Source organism: Drosophila obscura, unplaced genomic scaffold (genome assembly GCF_018151105.1).
Source record: "Drosophila obscura isolate BZ-5 IFL unplaced genomic scaffold, ASM1815110v1 contig_192, whole genome shotgun sequence".
Classification (NCBI taxonomy): Eukaryota; Metazoa; Arthropoda; class Insecta; order Diptera; family Drosophilidae; genus Drosophila; species Drosophila obscura.
Window position 1 is genome coordinate 4,204,208 of NW_024542781.1, and position 17,418 is coordinate 4,221,625.

The 17,418-nt window shown below is 44.0% G+C and overlaps 1 protein-coding gene across 4 annotated transcripts in view; it reads right to left on the reverse strand.

Annotated features, from left to right (window-relative positions):
• LOC111071080 (homeotic protein ultrabithorax) overlaps positions 1-17,418 on the reverse strand; it is an 85,293-nt gene that overhangs the window by 43,758 nt on the left and 24,117 nt on the right. For 3 of the 4 annotated variants that reach the window (XM_022362198.2, XM_022362197.2, XM_022362196.2), the window contains one exon: positions 15,123-15,173. The exons of the other annotated variant lie outside the window; for it this stretch is intronic. In XM_022362198.2, coding sequence (XP_022217890.1) covers positions 15,123-15,173 — 51 coding nt within the window. The remainder of the gene's footprint in view (positions 1-15,122; positions 15,174-17,418) is intronic. 4 annotated transcript variants of the gene reach the window in all.

Below are 17,418 nucleotides of genomic sequence, written 5' to 3' on the forward strand. Positions count from 1 at the left end.
TCGAGAAGAGTTTTCATTACTATTTGTCTGCTGCCTTTCCGCACAGCAGCCGCAGCCGCAATTTTATGCGCAGGATACAAATGTACATGAATAACTAAGCAAGGCGGGGCAGTCGAAGGGGTGAGGGAGGAGTGTGGAAGGAAGTGGAGGCAAGTGGGTCGTCCTGGGGCAGGATCAGCGGCAGGGCGGCAAACTTTGGCGCTCGCCGAAACGTGCCTTGTAGCAAATTTTAATTCGACAAAAACACGAAACTCAAAACTGTTATTGGGATGTTGTTTGCCTGCAAGTTTTCATTGAGTTTTGCCAGTGTGTCTGTCTGTGGCTCTCTGTGTGTGGCTCGCATTTATCCCCATTTTCCATGGACAGCAACAAACAACAAACAGAAGTATGATGTTGCCGTTTCAAAAGATACCAAATTAGCTGCCACACTCGTATCTAATTATTTATTTGTGCCAGCATTGCGATATGGATTGTTATTAAAATAATAAATACCTAAAGCTTTCTGCCTTTGTTTCTTTGAGGAAATAAACAATAAAATTGTTATATATATTTAACTGCACTTTCTGAAGTGTCTTCCGGATGTAGGCGTACAGATAGGTAGGATTTTGTAGGCGCGGAAAAAGATACATGGATACTATAACTGGTAAGTAAATTGAAATCTATTCGAAACCGTATTTCAACTGAAGGAGCAGAATGGGAAACAGTTTATCCCCAGATGATCATTATTTTAACTGCGACTCATCCAACCGATAGCCAAGCCGAATTTCTATTCGTTAGCTCCGAATTACCTAAACGCTGGCAGGCTATAGAATTTAATGATGGATTGCATCCACTTATATGGAGAGCAGCTAACGATGTTGCAGCTGCAACGTCGCAAAAGGAAAAGCAAGCTCAAGAAAGCTCGGCCCAAAAATGGCGACAAATCAGAGACTGAGACGCAGAGCCGTTGACGAATGAAAACCTTTTCTCTTGCCAAGTCGCTGTGGTGCAGCCTCCAATTTTGATGCAGTGCAGCCAAGCGGCAACAGCAGCAGCAACAGCAGCAGCAACAGGAACCAACCAGCAGCCGCAGTCAGCAGTCAGCAAAACAAAAAAAATGCGAATTAAATTAAAGTTTTTTGTGGCTGCTGCTGTTGCTGCTGCTTTTGTTTTGAGAGCTCTGGAGTGTTTTTGCTACTGTTTGCAGTTCATTTTCAAATCGTCTTGTTTGCTTTGTATGCATTTTTATTTAATTCATTTTTCACGTTTTTGCTGCCGCTGCCGCTGCCGCTACCGCTACTGCTGCTGCTGCCCCTGATGTCGTCGTAGTCGCCGTCGTTTGGGGCTGCAAATGTGCAATTAAAGAAACAGGTTACACGCCCATAAATCTTGAAATGCTGGCGACGTCGTCGTCGTTGTCGTTGTCGCCATCGTCTCGGCAACTGCAACGGCAGCAACTTTGTATCTGTATCTGTGGCTGTTGTTGCTGCTGCAAATGTATTCGTATTCACATGTCTTAATGTTGACAGCATTTTTGTGATTGTCTGACTTATTGCCAGCCGATTGATGACAAATAAATTACATGCACTTTTTGTCTTTGGCTCGGCTTTTTCTTGTATTTCAACTGTCGTTTTCCGATTTTGGTATCGCCTGTGCCTGCTGCTGTTGCTGATGTTGCTGCTGCGTTAATGACTCTGGTAATTACTTTTAATTGCCATTGTAAAGTTTTTCGCATCGCCACCAAAAATGGTAGCGGCCCTGACCACTCTGCGCCGGACAGATTGGACAGACTGCTCCACCTCCCAACTGGCGCCTCGATTTCGCTGCTGCTGATCGATGACTTGTCTAAAAATAGGCGCTAACTGCTCGACCTGCCTTCCGATAGATCATTAAACCGACTCGCAATGACTAACGAAATAATTGCCAAGTGCTAATCAAACTCAATTGGAACTGAATAAACAATAATTAAATCAAGTACTACGCACGCATCGCAATCGTTTAGCTTTCATAATAGAGCTCTCTCCCATACATACACATAAACATTTTCGAATCTGTAATAAGGTGTCGCGAAACAAAGCCTTTGCCACGAGTAAGTTAGTAAATAAATTTTCTATGCACATATTATTATGTATGTATGTCCTGTGAATCTGAGAAACAGTTGATTGAATTTCAATGGGAACCACTTGAAACATAATTGAAGGCCTGTTTAAACTGTTTTTCGATGCGCACACGTCTCCCGACTTCATCTGACTCCACCTCCACGAACAACTCAATTGCTGACTGAATTCCTGCCATGATTATAAGAAATAAATTTTAATTATGCGTCTCACGATTTTGTACACAATTTGAATTGGGTTGACAGCGAGCGTCGGCAGCGGGAGTCGACGAAATAACTCGAAACTCGAATATTTTTTTTATCTTATTTAGTTGATGGCGTCCGTTTGGTTGTGGAGTTTCAGGTAAGCGTAAGCGTAAGCCCCAAAACGTGAAACTCGAAAAATGTATGCTTTATAAGTATATAGAAATATCAAGAGACTTGCAGTCGACATCTTTATAAATGGCCCTCCGCATAAATCAAACGAGACTTTTGTTTTGGGATTTTGTGGAAATTCTGCGGGCGTGCAGCGATCAAAATCAGCGTCAGACGCGACTCGTACACTGAGCGAAAATGCTGGCGACTCTTCCCCCATGCCGCTGTGGTCATTTGCATCGAACTGTGAATCGCATTCGAGGCTTTGTCTAAGCGCTCGTTTGTCACGAAATGTTTTATATGTATCTGCGCGCATATTTAAACATTTTCTTCTCGGTTCGTTAACTGGCCCCGTCCCGTCCCCTTCCCCGTCACATCCACGGGTGAAACATTTTAAACAATCATAGCGAAAATCACGAAGTCCTTACATACGACCACCTCCACGGGGGGCTGGACGGAAGGAGCGGTCTCGGAGAGGGTTACCAACTGCGGCAAAGGAAATGATTGCATTTAAAATTCAAACTCGAGCGCGGTCCAAGCCGGGTCGGTTCGGGTTCGGGTCGGGTCGGAGGCAGGAAGAAAGGAAAACAGCTGAAGTCGGCACAAAGCCATGTCGCCATCGCCATCGCCGTCGCCATCGCCATCTCCTACGACTACGTTCTCAGGCCCAGTTACAGTGCCAGTCCCAAGCCCAGGCACAGTCACAGGCACAGTTCAAGTCCCAATCCCAGACCCCAGTCAGCCATTTAGGCCGCGCCAAGTCAGGCAACTACAATACAAAGGCAGCGAAAAAAGTCAACAACTGAATAAAAAACATTTTCGAATACAAATGTTGGCATTGCATAACAAACGTTTTCTAAATGAGGCTAACTAAGCAGCGGCGACGTCGGCTGAGCAGTGGCAGCGACTCCGGCAGAGGCGTGCATATGTTTGAATTGCCGATGACGATGACTTTTTCCTTGTACGTCCGTTTGTGCCCCTGCCACTGCCACTGCCTCTTCCACTGCTCCTCCACTCTGCCACTCTCCTCCCCCATTCCGTTTGGCCTTTTTTAACTGTTTCGTGTTTGGTCTCAGCTGACTTTTTTCCCTCTTGTGTGTCGTGGTGGCTCTTTCGCCCGTTCGACTCCACTCCATTCCACACGAGTCGCCTTGGTCTGGTGGTGGTCCCACTCTGTACACTTTTTTTCGACTCGTTCGTTTTTTTTTTTTGGTTTTTTTCTTCTTGCATAATAAGACCACAAAACTAACGGTTAAATGGCTGGTCTGGCCCGTCCTAGCCCCATCCTGGCCAGGCAAATATTTGATTTGGTCTAAAGGTTTTTCATTTGTGGCTTCTCCCTCCCCTTCTACCACTGCCACTGCCTCTTCTACTGTCTCTGTTTTCCTTTCGACATTTCTATGACTGATTTAATCAGCAAACTTTGACAAGAGTCAGGAAGTCAGGCGTCGTCCGTCCACGTCCGCGTCCGCGTCCCCTTCAGCTCCACCTGAGTCTCGGACATTTTTGTCGACTCAGGCCCTAACTCTATGGAAAGGAAAGGGGAGTGGTGGAGGGTGGTAGCTGGGGGTGGCTGGGCAGACGGGGCAGAATTAAATTAATTAGAAATCTGATAAGAATTCCACTCGAATTGCGCCTCAGTTAATTTGCTTTAACAAAGCTCTCGAGTGGTGTGGTTCCTGTGTTGGATTTTGTTCTTGTCGTTGCCCCTGTCTCTCAGTCCCAGAGTTTTCTTATCGAGGCACCAGCACAGAGAAAGGGCGATAAGTTAAGGTGGAATATCTACGCTCCTACTTGAAACATGCATTTAAAGGCTTACAAAAATTCCATACGAAAGTGTATGCATTTTTTTTTATTCTTTAGCCAAAATCATTACCAAATTGTATTCAAAACATTTCATTGTGGATTTTGTTATCTCATCGAGGGACAGATAAAATGGAATATATTTAATTTATTTATATATTTTATTTGGGGTGTTGGCGCGCACTACGATAAGAAAATCGACCAAAAGGGCTGTCCTTAGCGTCCCGCACTGATCCGGCAATACGTCCGATCAATTAAAAGTCAGATCCTGTACTGCTAAGCAGGTCTGGGTATACTCATCAGGTGATGGCCTAACAGGGAGTGCAATTTGAAGCATTTACCTGCTGCTATTTTCTTTTTGTGTCTGTGTTTTTTTCCATGCTACTATTGCGTCTCCTGCTGGCAGTTGGCAGTTGCCAGTGGGCCCATAAAAAACTGCCAAATGCAGTGGTCCATCTACCTAAACGGCAATGGAGGGCGAGGACAGCGTGTGTCCTGGCCATGTCCGTGGCCCAGTCCTATCTGGCAGCATCCTGCGGCACTGAGTTTTCGGCGGAAGTGCAAATTAGCAGCGCTGCCTCCGTTTCAACGCGCGCGTTTTGTTTATGACGCCGACCGAGCAGACACTTAGCATTGCACTTTTTATGGCATCGTAAAAAAATTGCACACATTTTTCCCGCTGTTGGCTGTTGATTGTCGATCCAAGGCTGCGAAAGGGCCTGTATTTCAAGGAACTGGTACTGGTACTGGAGGACCGACCTTGACATCGCATTGGTGCTGGCAATGGCATCGCCGTCAAAAAAGTTAATGATCCAGCACTAAAAAATGCTGAATGTCTTTCATGTGTTGCTCAGACGCTGGCCAGAGAGGTCGCTAAAAAATGTTTGTTGTTTCTTAAAAAAACCAAAAGACAATGAATAAGTCAAGGATAACTCTAACGATTGTCTGGCGGAAATCGGGTTTGGGTTCGAATTCGTGCTGGCCGAGAATTTACAACGTTTTCCCGCTGAAATCCGCAGAGAAATATCGTGGCATGGGCAACATTTCTCATTTGGCCCGACTCGAGCACGAAAATCTTGTCATGATTCGATCGCTGCTCTGGCCCAGCGAGGACTCGGACTCAGACACAGACGGCGGATAGAGACAGAGACAGGGACAGGGACACGACGCGATGGCAGATGGAGAAACAATGTTCTCACATGCGGCCCCCGGGGTCAGCGGGGTTCAGCTGGGAGTCGTGGTCGTGCCGCTCTCTGGGAGCAGAACTTGTGACGTTGTCAACGGCCCGTGATAAAGAATTCGTCCAGGGCAAACATGAAGAGCACCGAAGAATATCTCTAGACCCCAAACAATACTTTTTGGAAGTTGAACCCGCGGAGAATGGTAAGGGAAGGAATCGACCGATTTCCATACAGAAAAAGATTTTTGAATCAGAAATGAGTATTTTACAAATAAAATACTATAGCCTAAGTAATTCTTGGGATTTATTGAAATCGGTGGAAATATCTCTGTTTGTATCTGCCTATTCGATATTAAATAAATATGGGAAAAGTCTGGTTATGTACATATACAAAATTCTTTATATATATTTTTAAGAGTTAAATTTTTAGAGGAAAACAATATCCCAAATATCCGAAAGCTTCTCCAATTATTCCTTGTGCGAACTACTCAATTGTAAAGGCTTTAAATTTCAAAATAATAAATTTTCCCATTAATTTCCCATAAAATTAAGAGTATATCTCTCAAAACTGAGAAATTGGTATTTATAATTTATATTTCTTATTGGTTGTCTTTTAACTGAGCTCTTACAAAATCGAGAACTGCTGCACTAAAATGGCCTGTTCAATATCATAAATCGACTAATTGGGGATCCATAAAACTCTTTCTCGAATCAATTAACACTTCCCGGGGACCCGAGAATAGTTCCACATACAGATTTATTTACTCCGCTCTCCGTTTGGTATTTCCACAGAACTTCACCCTTGATGATCTCGTAGTTTGAAAAACATCGAAAAATAAAATACTGGGCCCAATAAATCAGGGGAATGTGACAGGAAATTGTGATAAAAAACAAAATTTTGTTTAACTGATAAAATGAAAACAAAATTAAAAAAAAACGAGAATGAGACGGCAAAAAGAAGATGGGAACAAGAGAAATACAACATTTTAATAAAGACTCATAAATCCGGGCGGCGACGACAACAAAAGCGACAAAAACGACCTGGACTTGGAAGATGAGCGCTAAAAATAAATAAAACTATTAATCAGACGACGAAGAAGAGGAAAATGAGAATGAGAATGAAGATGAGGAGTTTTCCCCCTTCGTAGCCGTGGAAAATGAACAGCGTCAGCAGCGCGGCCATAAACAATTTTTAAAACAACTCTTTTTGCCAAGAAGATGCAGAGGAAGAGGCAACGACGCTTTGCTCTGCCAATTGTGGCGCGGTTTCTCAACTGATGCCAAGAAAAACGCAAGAAAAGAAAACTCCGAGAGCCGGAGGAAAGAAAAGTGCAGTGCATCAGCACCAGCAGCAGCAGCAGCAGCAACAGGAAAACAGTCCAAACAGCGAATGCGAGTGAAAAGGGGGCGGGCGTTTGTTGGCCGTCGGCGTTATTAGGGCCGAGACGACGACGACGACTACGACGATTGCCATAAGAAATGCCACTTTGCGAATATTGTGTGCCAACGATAAACACTTCAGAGCGGCCATTAAAATCACAGTGAGCGAGAGAGCGAGTGAATGCCGAGAGAGAGAGAGCGTACATACACTCGCTCCAAGTGAGAAATGAACACACACGAGTGAAAGAGAGCGCATGGGGAGGCAAATGAATAATGGCGCTGCCGCAAGACAAATAACACTGTTGCCGTCCCGCTCTGGCCCACGCTTTGACTTATGGGAAATAAATCAGCCGTTCAGAGAGCAGCTCTCTCGCTCGCACTGCTGCGGCACACCAGACACTGTCGCGCAATTAATAAATGTTTTCAAATAATATTCGAGGCATTTATTTCTTAATTATCGGTCGCGTCGCTGCTTAATTTACTTGTCAGCAGTCTTGTTTCATTCAAAACGCTCCAGTGCCGCTTTGTAAAATCGTTGACCATTTCTCGCGGTGTACTTGCGTGCGATTTACGAGCAACAATAACTCAATAATTTAACAATAACTCAACTACAATTCTCGGACGTAAACCATTTGGTCTGTTTTGCAAATGTCAACGAATTCGCATTAAAAGTATTAAGCACGTCTTCTGCCGCGATTTATGTGCGAATGTTCCCACCCAGCCCCACTGTGCCGGCGACTCAGCAACAAATTTGTACGAAAGGAACGGAACGCGCGCTTTTCCGATTTCGATTTCGTTTTTTGTTTCTGCTCCGTTTTCTTTATAGTCTCACTTTTACTTGCATTGTAAATGTTTTTCTTGGCTAAAAACAATACAAATACAATAAATATATTTAATTTTCAGCACACGCGGCGCGACGCGTTTTGCTGCTTCTTCGTTTCGGTTTTTGCGCATGTTCCGTGGAATGGCTTGGCCACAAAATAACGAGAATTACTCAACTGCAGCCCGCCACATGGTTTATGTGCCGCAGGGCTCCACAATTTATCGCACTTGCCGCGCTCCCCATAACTCGCGCGCAAGAGAGAGCGAGAGCGTGGCGTGCGAGAGCGACTCTGCAATGTTTTATTAACTTTTAAACTAATCCTTATCGCATTTCTCAGCGCGGAAGCCACATTTTGTTGTAGAGTGTCCGGCCGCGGAACAAAACAAAACAAAACAAATCAATATCTTCTATTATTATTATTGCCTGCTAGCGGCGCAGCTCGAACTCACATCGATTTTATTTATGAACGCAAAACGACTCGAGAACAGAGCCGCGAAACGACTTGAGAGTTCGCTCTCGAGTGATTCTTTGCATAAGCTGCGAGCCATAAAGCACTCATCTGCTCTCGCTCCCCTTCATTCACGGCATGCAAAGCGTTATATGGGTCATTCCATTGGGAATAGGCTCGACTGGACTGGGAGGCGGTGGCGGTGGCCTGCTCTGCCAGTGTGCGTCTGGGTGGGTGGGTGTTTGGGTGTGGGGCGAGTCAATTATATAATCGGCGATTGCATGAATTGACATTCAGTTTTTGATTTTCGTTAACGCTGTTATTTAAATTACAGTCGACACCTCATCAAAACGAATGTTTTTCCACCCGTGCGTGGGGGCGTGCGATGCATTTTAATTTCGCAGAGTCTGGCCTTTGGCTGTGTGCGTGTGTGTCGGTGAGAGGATGTGGTCACATCCGAGTGCTGTGCTGCACAGTGTAACAGATCCGATCCCGTAAGCTCGCGCTCAGCCAAAGCTCGTCATTACCGTCCTGCCGTGGTGCCGCCGCTGGCCGACAGAGGGCCCTGCTGGAGGAACAGGCTGGCTGAGCATGAACTCGTTTGCCACTGCGCGTCTCTAACCCTTCTCCTTCAGCCGCCGCAATCTGAAGAGAAACCCAAAAACTGTATAAGCAGCAACGGGCCAAGCCCTCGAAGCTATTTTCGGGCTCTCCACACGCACGAGGGCGTCATCACCAAGCGGACAGATGGTGGATGGGGGGGCTCAACGTGCGTATAGCCAAACCAAACCATTCTGCCCAAATCCGCTCCGACCTGAGAGTTGTTTATGGGTTCGTTGGGGCGGAGCACACGGGGCATTTGCAATGAGGTTTGCTGAAAAGTTTTGCGAGCTGCGAAAGATGGGAGGCGACAATTTACGAAATTTGTGAATTAATAAATAAGTCATTAAATAAAATATGTATCATGCTGTGGTTCCCTATTATTTATGTTTTGTATTTTAGATTTTTTATTGGACCCACGGGATCCCTCAGATCGTATTTGTTTCGTTTTCGAAAATGTTCTGAAAGTTTTTCTATAAAAACTATTGATACCCATCAGACCCCAAAAAGTCAGCATTATATAGAGAATTTGCCGCACCTCTCTTCGGGTTTCAGCTATCTGGCATGCCTCTCCCCCTAACGGCGGCGGCACCCAAAAGACACACGAAACAATAAAGACAATTATGATTAATAAAATATCGTTGATTATAGACATGATGCTCCATGGGAAATGTCAAAGGCCTGAAATAGTAGATGCAGGGAAAACACAAGTAAAAGTATTTGGAAGAAGGTCGCATCGCAGAGTTGTAGCTGGGCAATTTCTGCAAGTGTATAAGTTGTGTGGGTGGAACTACGTGTTTGTGTGCGTTAGTGTGTGTGTGCGACTGAAGGCACAATGATAAATGTGCGGAGCGAAAGGAACAACAAAAAAATAGAAATTGGGTGAATAAATAGCCCAGATTCCGTCGAGCAAGCAGAAAAAAAGGAACTCCGAGCCGAGAGAGGCGAGAGAAAGCCGGATCCAGGCAAGTGGAAACAAGCAAACATTTCGCCGTCGGCGAAGCGGGCTGAGACTGCGACTGCGACGGCGACTGCGAAAGGACAAAACGGCTAAAAGCAGTGCGAGAAGCGCAAGAGCAAAGTGGCAGTAGAAGAGCAGGAAGAAGAAGTCGAGTCGGAGAGCAATAAAATCAACAAACTCGGAGTAAAATGCCATTTATCAATGGCAAGAGGAATGGAATGCGGCGCGGAAAGCCAAGAACCCAGTGTTGTTGTTGACCGGGCCCACGGAGAGGGGAGGGAAGGAGTCCAATGGTTAATGCGACAGAGAGCAGCTGAGCCAGAAGGACAATACGGAAGAGTGAAAGAAATGGGCGATTTTCTAAGCGGGTTAACTGGGTCTGTGGAGCGGATATATATCGGATATAAGATCAAGCATCGCATCTATCGTGATTACTCAACAATGTATTATTAAAGGAGGATAAACTCTTGGAACCCATGGATACTCGAATACTCTCGGTTTAAACTTTTAAGCCATCAGTTTTACTTTTGGTAATGGCTTTTCCAAATGGAATCAATTTGAAAATAACTCTGCATAGAAATCTTCTCAGGAATCTGTGCCATAGACCTCTTCTAGTGTTCAACCCCATAGGACATATAGTTTCCGATGTGCTAGAGGGAGATGGCTATGCAGTAGTTATGGCTGCCATCCCTTGAATGGAAGGAAGGCTCCAAGGGTGACTTACTTAAATGCGAATGGATCATATTTCACCATCTATGAAGCGAAACTAAAATCGAGTTTGATGGTCGGTATTGGTTTTATTTGAGGAGCGATTCGAAAGCAATTCAACATGTATGCATGCTGACACATTCCTAGACAAGTTCTTTCCAGTTTTTTCCCCATTTGATAACCGATTTTTAACCCAGGCACACTCTCTTTGCACCCTCGGAGCCCGAGCCCGCACGCAATGGAAATATAAAAGAGATATTTCTGCATGAGGGCAGCGACATAAATAAATAATTTTTTCTATGCCTATGGCTCTGTCTCCCTGTTTATACATACGTACATATGTGTGTATGGCACTGTGTCAGTGTGCGGGTGTATGCCGTGCGAAACAAGGATAACATGACTGATTATGTAAGCAAAAGCGGCAAGGACTCGCTCACAACAAAAGCGTACAGCCAAGCACATTTGGGCTCCCTTTTTCCGGCAGTTTGCCGCAGCAGGTTGATGTCCGGGGCAGGAAGAGGCATACACACACACACACACACCCACTTATTGTGCTGCGGCAGTTGTTGTTGTGTGCGTGTTTTTGAGAAAGTGGCACAATTTTTATTTTACGAACGCCTAATGTAATAAAGCCCGCCCCAAATCCAGAGCAGAGCCACAGCCAACGGCAGAGGCGAGTGGGAAATGGGAGTCAAGGAGCGGGGAAATGGATTGCCTGCGTTTAGCATTCGGAGCGATAAAAGGACAAGCCAGCATCAGGATCGTCCTCCCCCTCCGCCCATCCAGAAGCCGTTACAAATCTGAGGTTGGCAGCCACCGGGCGCGCGGGTGGCTCCGCTCCGGCCATGTGTGCGCTTAAGGTGGCCCGGAGCGGGGTCAGTGGCCATAAATCAAACCGAAAATTATACGCATTCATCTGCTGAGCTGGCAAAAGAAGAAGCAAAGTATCTGCCACATTGCTTTCGGCAATGGGGAGATGGGAGATGGCAGATGAGAGTGGGTGGGGGTGTGGGTGTGGGTCCTTTCAAGGGGGAGTGGATCTCCCAGCCGCCCTGGCAAATGGCGGAAAATATGGGTAACTGTGCAAAATCTAATGGCCTACAAAAATCAATAAAGGCTATCCAGCCCCCGGATAAGCCTGTTTCCCGTTCACCTGGCAGAGCCTGAGCCGGAGCCGGAGTCAGTGGCAGTGGCAGGGCGAGTGTTTTAATTGCGTGCGAATGGAGTGGCAGAGCGGCAGAATGGAAGAGGAACATTCATTGCTGTGTTCACATTTCGGTAGATGCCAAGTTGTTTACTTATTAAAATTGTTTTTCGAATTCGTTGGCCATCAATCAAACTGCGAAGTTCAGCGACATTGAATGAATAAGTTATTAATATTAAATAATCATTATTTATGGTCAATGGGGAATCCAGAATGCTCTACTGAGGGAAGGGTATGATATGATGAGGCGTGGGAGTGGGAGTGGGTAATCTTTGCCTCTCAGAGATACGGGGCAAGTAAGTTGCAGCCAGCGAGAGCAGTTCAAAGTGAACTGTCCGCCAATTAACTAATTTGCAGAGTCCCTCCCGAAGGGGAAATTAAACGGACACGGACAACGACCAGATAGGGACACACGCACACACATGTGAATACGCGTGGGTGTTCGAGTGCGGATACTTGCAGATAATTCAACTTGTTGCAGTTGGAATTTGTTCCTGTCTGCGTGCCATTGGCCATTGGCCCTGGGTCACCTGCTCGTGTCGAAAGTCAAGAAAACTGATAATTTCCATGGAATAAAGTTGGAAGAGAAATACCGGAAAGGTAGGGAAAGGTAAGGAAAAGTTGGCGATTGTCAGGTGAAACAAAGGAGAGGAGAGCAGTTCCACAAGTATTCCGGATATATCGAAAATGTGGGCCAATGCCCATTCACAATTACCGAATGGTAATTCTACCAAATGGAACGGCTCTCCAATTGCTTTGTTTCATGTTTATCTGCAAAGTGGCGCCAAAGTTTATCAACAATTCAACAAATTAAGATACTTTATTGCACATTATTATGTTATTACGAGTCTTGTGAATGGCGTGCCATTCGCTATCCGTCTGTCTCTCTCTCTGTCTGTGTGGGAGAGTGGGGCTGATGGGTAGAGGGGAGAGCAGGGACGGGGGCGCCGTCGCGGCGATCTCGTCGAGACATTCGCTCCATTCAAGCTCTTCCACTTATAAATAGACCCAATCCGCATGATAATGAAGAGAACTCCACCGAAGAGTGTGCAAACATCTGGCAAACAGAGCGATCAAAGTGCCAGCCAAAGGGGAGAATTTACATGCATTTGTATATGTATACATACATACATACATATGTATGTACGTATGCCATGTAAATATCGTGTGAACAAGTTATGTTATTCAGTAGAGTGGATAATTATCTTTAACAAAATAACTCGTAATTTTATAGCCCCGAAAGACAGTATTACATATATGTATGTGTATATTTATACTAATTACTGAGCTTAAAAATTAAAAATATATGTAACTACGATTATGCCTCACATAAAGAGCATATAGTATTTACAGAGCGATATAATATGATATCAAATACATCAAAATCTAAGAATAATAAGAAAAATATGACTGGAATAAATACATATCTCATTCGAAACAATTAGAAGCCACTCAATAGCTATTTCTACTTATTTCTGTTGACATTTGAAAAACATCCATGTCCCTCCCATCCCATGCAACATCTGGGACCGACTAATGGATTATCCTTAAGAGCCCAGCAACAGCAACAACAACTGCTAAAACGCCTCCCACAAGCGAAGCACTACAGACAAAGAAACATTATTATAATCAATGGGATTATTTCATTCTATTAGCGTCGGCATTATATACATTTGCCCCTCAAAAAACAGCCACAAATTTGTGTACATGACAAAAAATGAGCCAATGGGGTGGGGGGGACGGGAAACAGAGATTGGAAGGGGAGAATGGAAACCGCATTCATAGGAATACATTTCCCTCCATAGACTTTATTAATTTTCTAATGGATTTTACGTTTTCTGCAGTTGAAGATTTCCACATTCCACATTTCAGATAAATATTTATGCGTACAGCACTTTCGGGGGGCAGGAGGATACGGATACGGATACTGCCTTGGAGCTGGCTCGACGACTGTCACTGTCGGCGACAGGACTCTTTAGTTCGTAGCCCTCTCCCTGGTCCCTTTTTTATAGACACATACACAGGCAACGCACAAGAATTGATTACGATTGGAAAATGGCATTCGGTGGAAGGAAGTTTTGTTTATGTTTGTACTGGTAATTTATACGATTGTATAAATTGCCAATAAACATATAGGAAACTGCAGAGATTGCATATACATATGTATGTATGTGTACCCATTGGCTCTTTGTATCTGCCCCTTGGTGTCTGACACTCCTGGCAGTCGAGTGTTTGGTTAACATAACTAAAAACAGGAATTAACAACAATTCAAGTGCCTAAGCGGGCATGGCAAACAAAAGTAAATTAAATGTGTGTTTAATTGGTCGTGTGTCGGGAGGCACTACTGTAATGCCGAGCTGCCTAGCTGCCGCTCTGCTGCAGTGGCATATGGACGGACTGGCGTGCCCCGGGGCGATTCCTGTCAAGTGCAACATGCTGAAAAATTGCTAACAAAATGATACGCTTTGTGAAATTCGCAGGCGGGCATCACCAATTTTCTCGCTGATTTTCTTTGCGTGCCAAGTGATACTTTTCCCGGGCTTTTTCTCCGCGCTGGGTGGTGCGGTGGGTGGGTGGCTGGCTGGCTCGCTTTTTAATTGTGCCCCGAAGAAAGCCTTTCACTGGAATCGTGTGTATTTTCTGGTATGTGTGTGTGTTTGTGTGTCTGGTGTTATACTAGCATGTGTGTGTGTGTTCGCTCCGAGTTGACAAACTGAATAATTGGCAATTATTTTGGGCAAATTTTACGAGCTGATAATTTCACATATTACGAGTACGAGTAGAAGTAGGAGTACGAATATATGTATGTTGGTATGTACAGGAACAGAATGCTTTAGTTTATTTGGCCAGCGCCTAGGCAGGGCAGGGACTATTGGGGGGCATGCACATGCTGAACGCTCACAGAAACATTGATATGTATGTATGTATGTACATTGAGTAGGTTCTAAGAGTATATTGGGAGGTATTTACGAGTATGGGGGAGTATTTATGCACACAACACAAACTTACAAAGATTTATTGGAATTTGAATTGGCTTTACCTCTCGAACTCTTGCAGGGGCGGAGGCGCTTCCTTGACTGACACAAAACGAAGACAAATGATGATCATGATGATGATGGTGATGATGATGTGGCAACATCAACAGCAGCAACAACAACCAAACGCAAAAATCAACACAAAATTCAAAGAAGCTCGGTTCGATTTAATTCAAATCGACTGGATTGTTGGTTGGTTTGTTGGTTGGTTGGTTGGTTGGTTGGTTGGATGGTATTTTGGAGAGCGGGACAGCTTGGAGACTTGGATCAGAGGATCAGGGGAGCAGAGGAATGGGTAGAGTTTCGTGTGTTGCTGGTGTAGATCTCAGAAAGATGGCTGGGGTGGGGATTTGGCATTCTCAAAATCAAAAGAGACTTTTCACAAATTATAAAATGGCTTTGCAACGCATAAGAAATGTGGAACGAAAAATGGCAAAATACAAAAATTATATTCTCATAAAAATCGAAAATAAATCATAGGTGAAACTATAAGCTAAGGATACACAAAATAGAACAAAACGTCGACTTACCTAGCCAGTCTGGTAGAAGAGAGCCCGCAAGAGATTCTGAGTATCTCTTACCTGGAAAGCAGAAGGAGAAATATTGGGTTTAATCGGGAGTTTGGTGATCGGGAAAATGCCTCAAATGTTAGTTCAGTTGCATGAAATAAAACAACTAATAAATAATAGAATATAAATAATATAAAATAATATTTAATATATAAAAACAAATAAAATGGTTAAAAAAATAAACATATGTATGTAAGTAGTACGAAAACAAAAAATAGATAAGCATTTAATTAGGAAATAAAATGCTGATTAAAATACAGTTGAATAATTTATATATGAATTTAAGAAATTAAATAATTCCAAGACGTAACAGGATAAATGAGTGAAGTAAAAATTCTTTAAAATCAAGAGTAAAGAGCATAAAAAGAATCAAAATTCAGGCGGTATAAATGTTTTATAAATGTATGTGTATGTGTTTCTGAAAACTTCCACTTTTTGTTTAAAATTAAAGAAATTAAAACGTTTGCGAAAGCTGTAACCGCGGGCGAAGCTGAAGCTGCTGTGCTGTTTTTCCTTGAGGAACTATGCTCGTAAAAGCCACATGACTCGCCTCAAAGTGAGTTAACTTTTTCATAAATTTGCACAATTTGAGGCTGTTCTGGGTCTTCCTTTATATGCATGTAAATAACCCCAGGTAAATCATAATTCTAAGCTCAGCACCGGAATGGCGCGCCCCCTCCGTTCCCGCCTTCGCTCTAATGCTAATCTAATAACTTTAGCCGTCTCCGGAATTTATTTGGCTCAACAGCAGCGCACAAAATTATGCACGGAGAGCACGCCTTGGACAAGTACAGTACCCTAATCCTGCTCCCAGTCCTGGTCCACGTCCCTCTCCCTATCCCTGTTCCTGTCCCAAGGAACTGCCTGAGGAAGACGTTGAAGCGCGTCAGGTGTGCGCATTAAAAAAGAGATCCCTCCTATTCCCATTCCCAGTCCCATTCCCTCCCTATTCCCCTGCTGGCACGGCAATCTAGTAAATTCCGTACAAAGTTTTAAATAATCGAAAACGACACGACGCACTTGGCGAGAAAGTTGAAGCATGTAAAATTTGCATAAATAACAACTAAATGCAACTTGACGCTCGGCAAAATGTTGCCAAATGATGAATTGAGCGAACAGGAGGACGACTTTGAATGGGATGAAATGAAGAGATATTTTGTTGAATCTGACATCAGCTCGATGCTAGATAAAACAATTTAAACAAATCTGATTCGGATGTGATTTGATATGGATTTGAAACTTTATTATTTGCATGTACGGATTTCAATGTGTTTTCATTGTATTAGATCTATTGAAGGTAATCAATTTATAATTTGTCTTTGCCGAAACGTTTCGTAATTTGTTTTTAGTTACATTTTTACCTGGCTTTGGAACAACTTATTCGATTCAGATTTACATATGTGTACCGTATCTTTTCCTATTTATGTATGTTTATATATTTATTTTTTGATATCTCCCATGCTGGTTACTTTACATTCTCTCGTACTTTGATTTTTGGATTTTGATTTTGGATGAACTCCGCCAGCATCCCCCACTAACGCCCTACCCTCATCACTGTCCCCAGTTGGCAATCGACGCGTAGAAGTCGGCGTCAAAAATGGGCGGAGCGCTCGCTGGATCTGGCTCTGGCTCTGTCGCAAGGCCAGGAACAGAGGGGGGAATGCTTTTTTTACTGGGTGTCTGCTGCGCTTTTGTATGCAAATAAATCAGAGGCGCCCCATCATATGTCGTGTTTGAGAGGCGCTGGGCAGGGCGGGTGGCGGTTACTACTGCAGTGCGCAAAAACATTTCTCACACTACTCGTATTTGTCATGCTCTTAGATACTCGTACTTTTATTTTTAAATAAATTGCAAACTCTTTTGCGACTGTCGCCTGGCTCTCGACCCATCCCCCCCCACTAACACCCCCACCGCATGCCTTCCCAGAACAATATTTTATAATGAAAATCCTCTGTCTGTGTCCGTGTCTGTATCTGTATCTGTGTGAGTGAGCGGAATGCAGTGGAAATGCAGCAACACAATTTTCGCATTTGACTCAATTTATCGCACAACAGTTCGGGATTTTCGAATTGGAATAAATGCGCACCAATGAAAGCGGCAGACAATAAATAAATAAAATTAATGGCTGCGTGTTGTCTAATTTTTTGTAGCTACAACTACTTCCGCGCCCTCATCTGCTGCCACATCCCCCCCCATCGCTGCCCAAAGCCCAGAATTGTTCTTGCCCGATTGACGGTTAATAAAATTAGCCAAATTT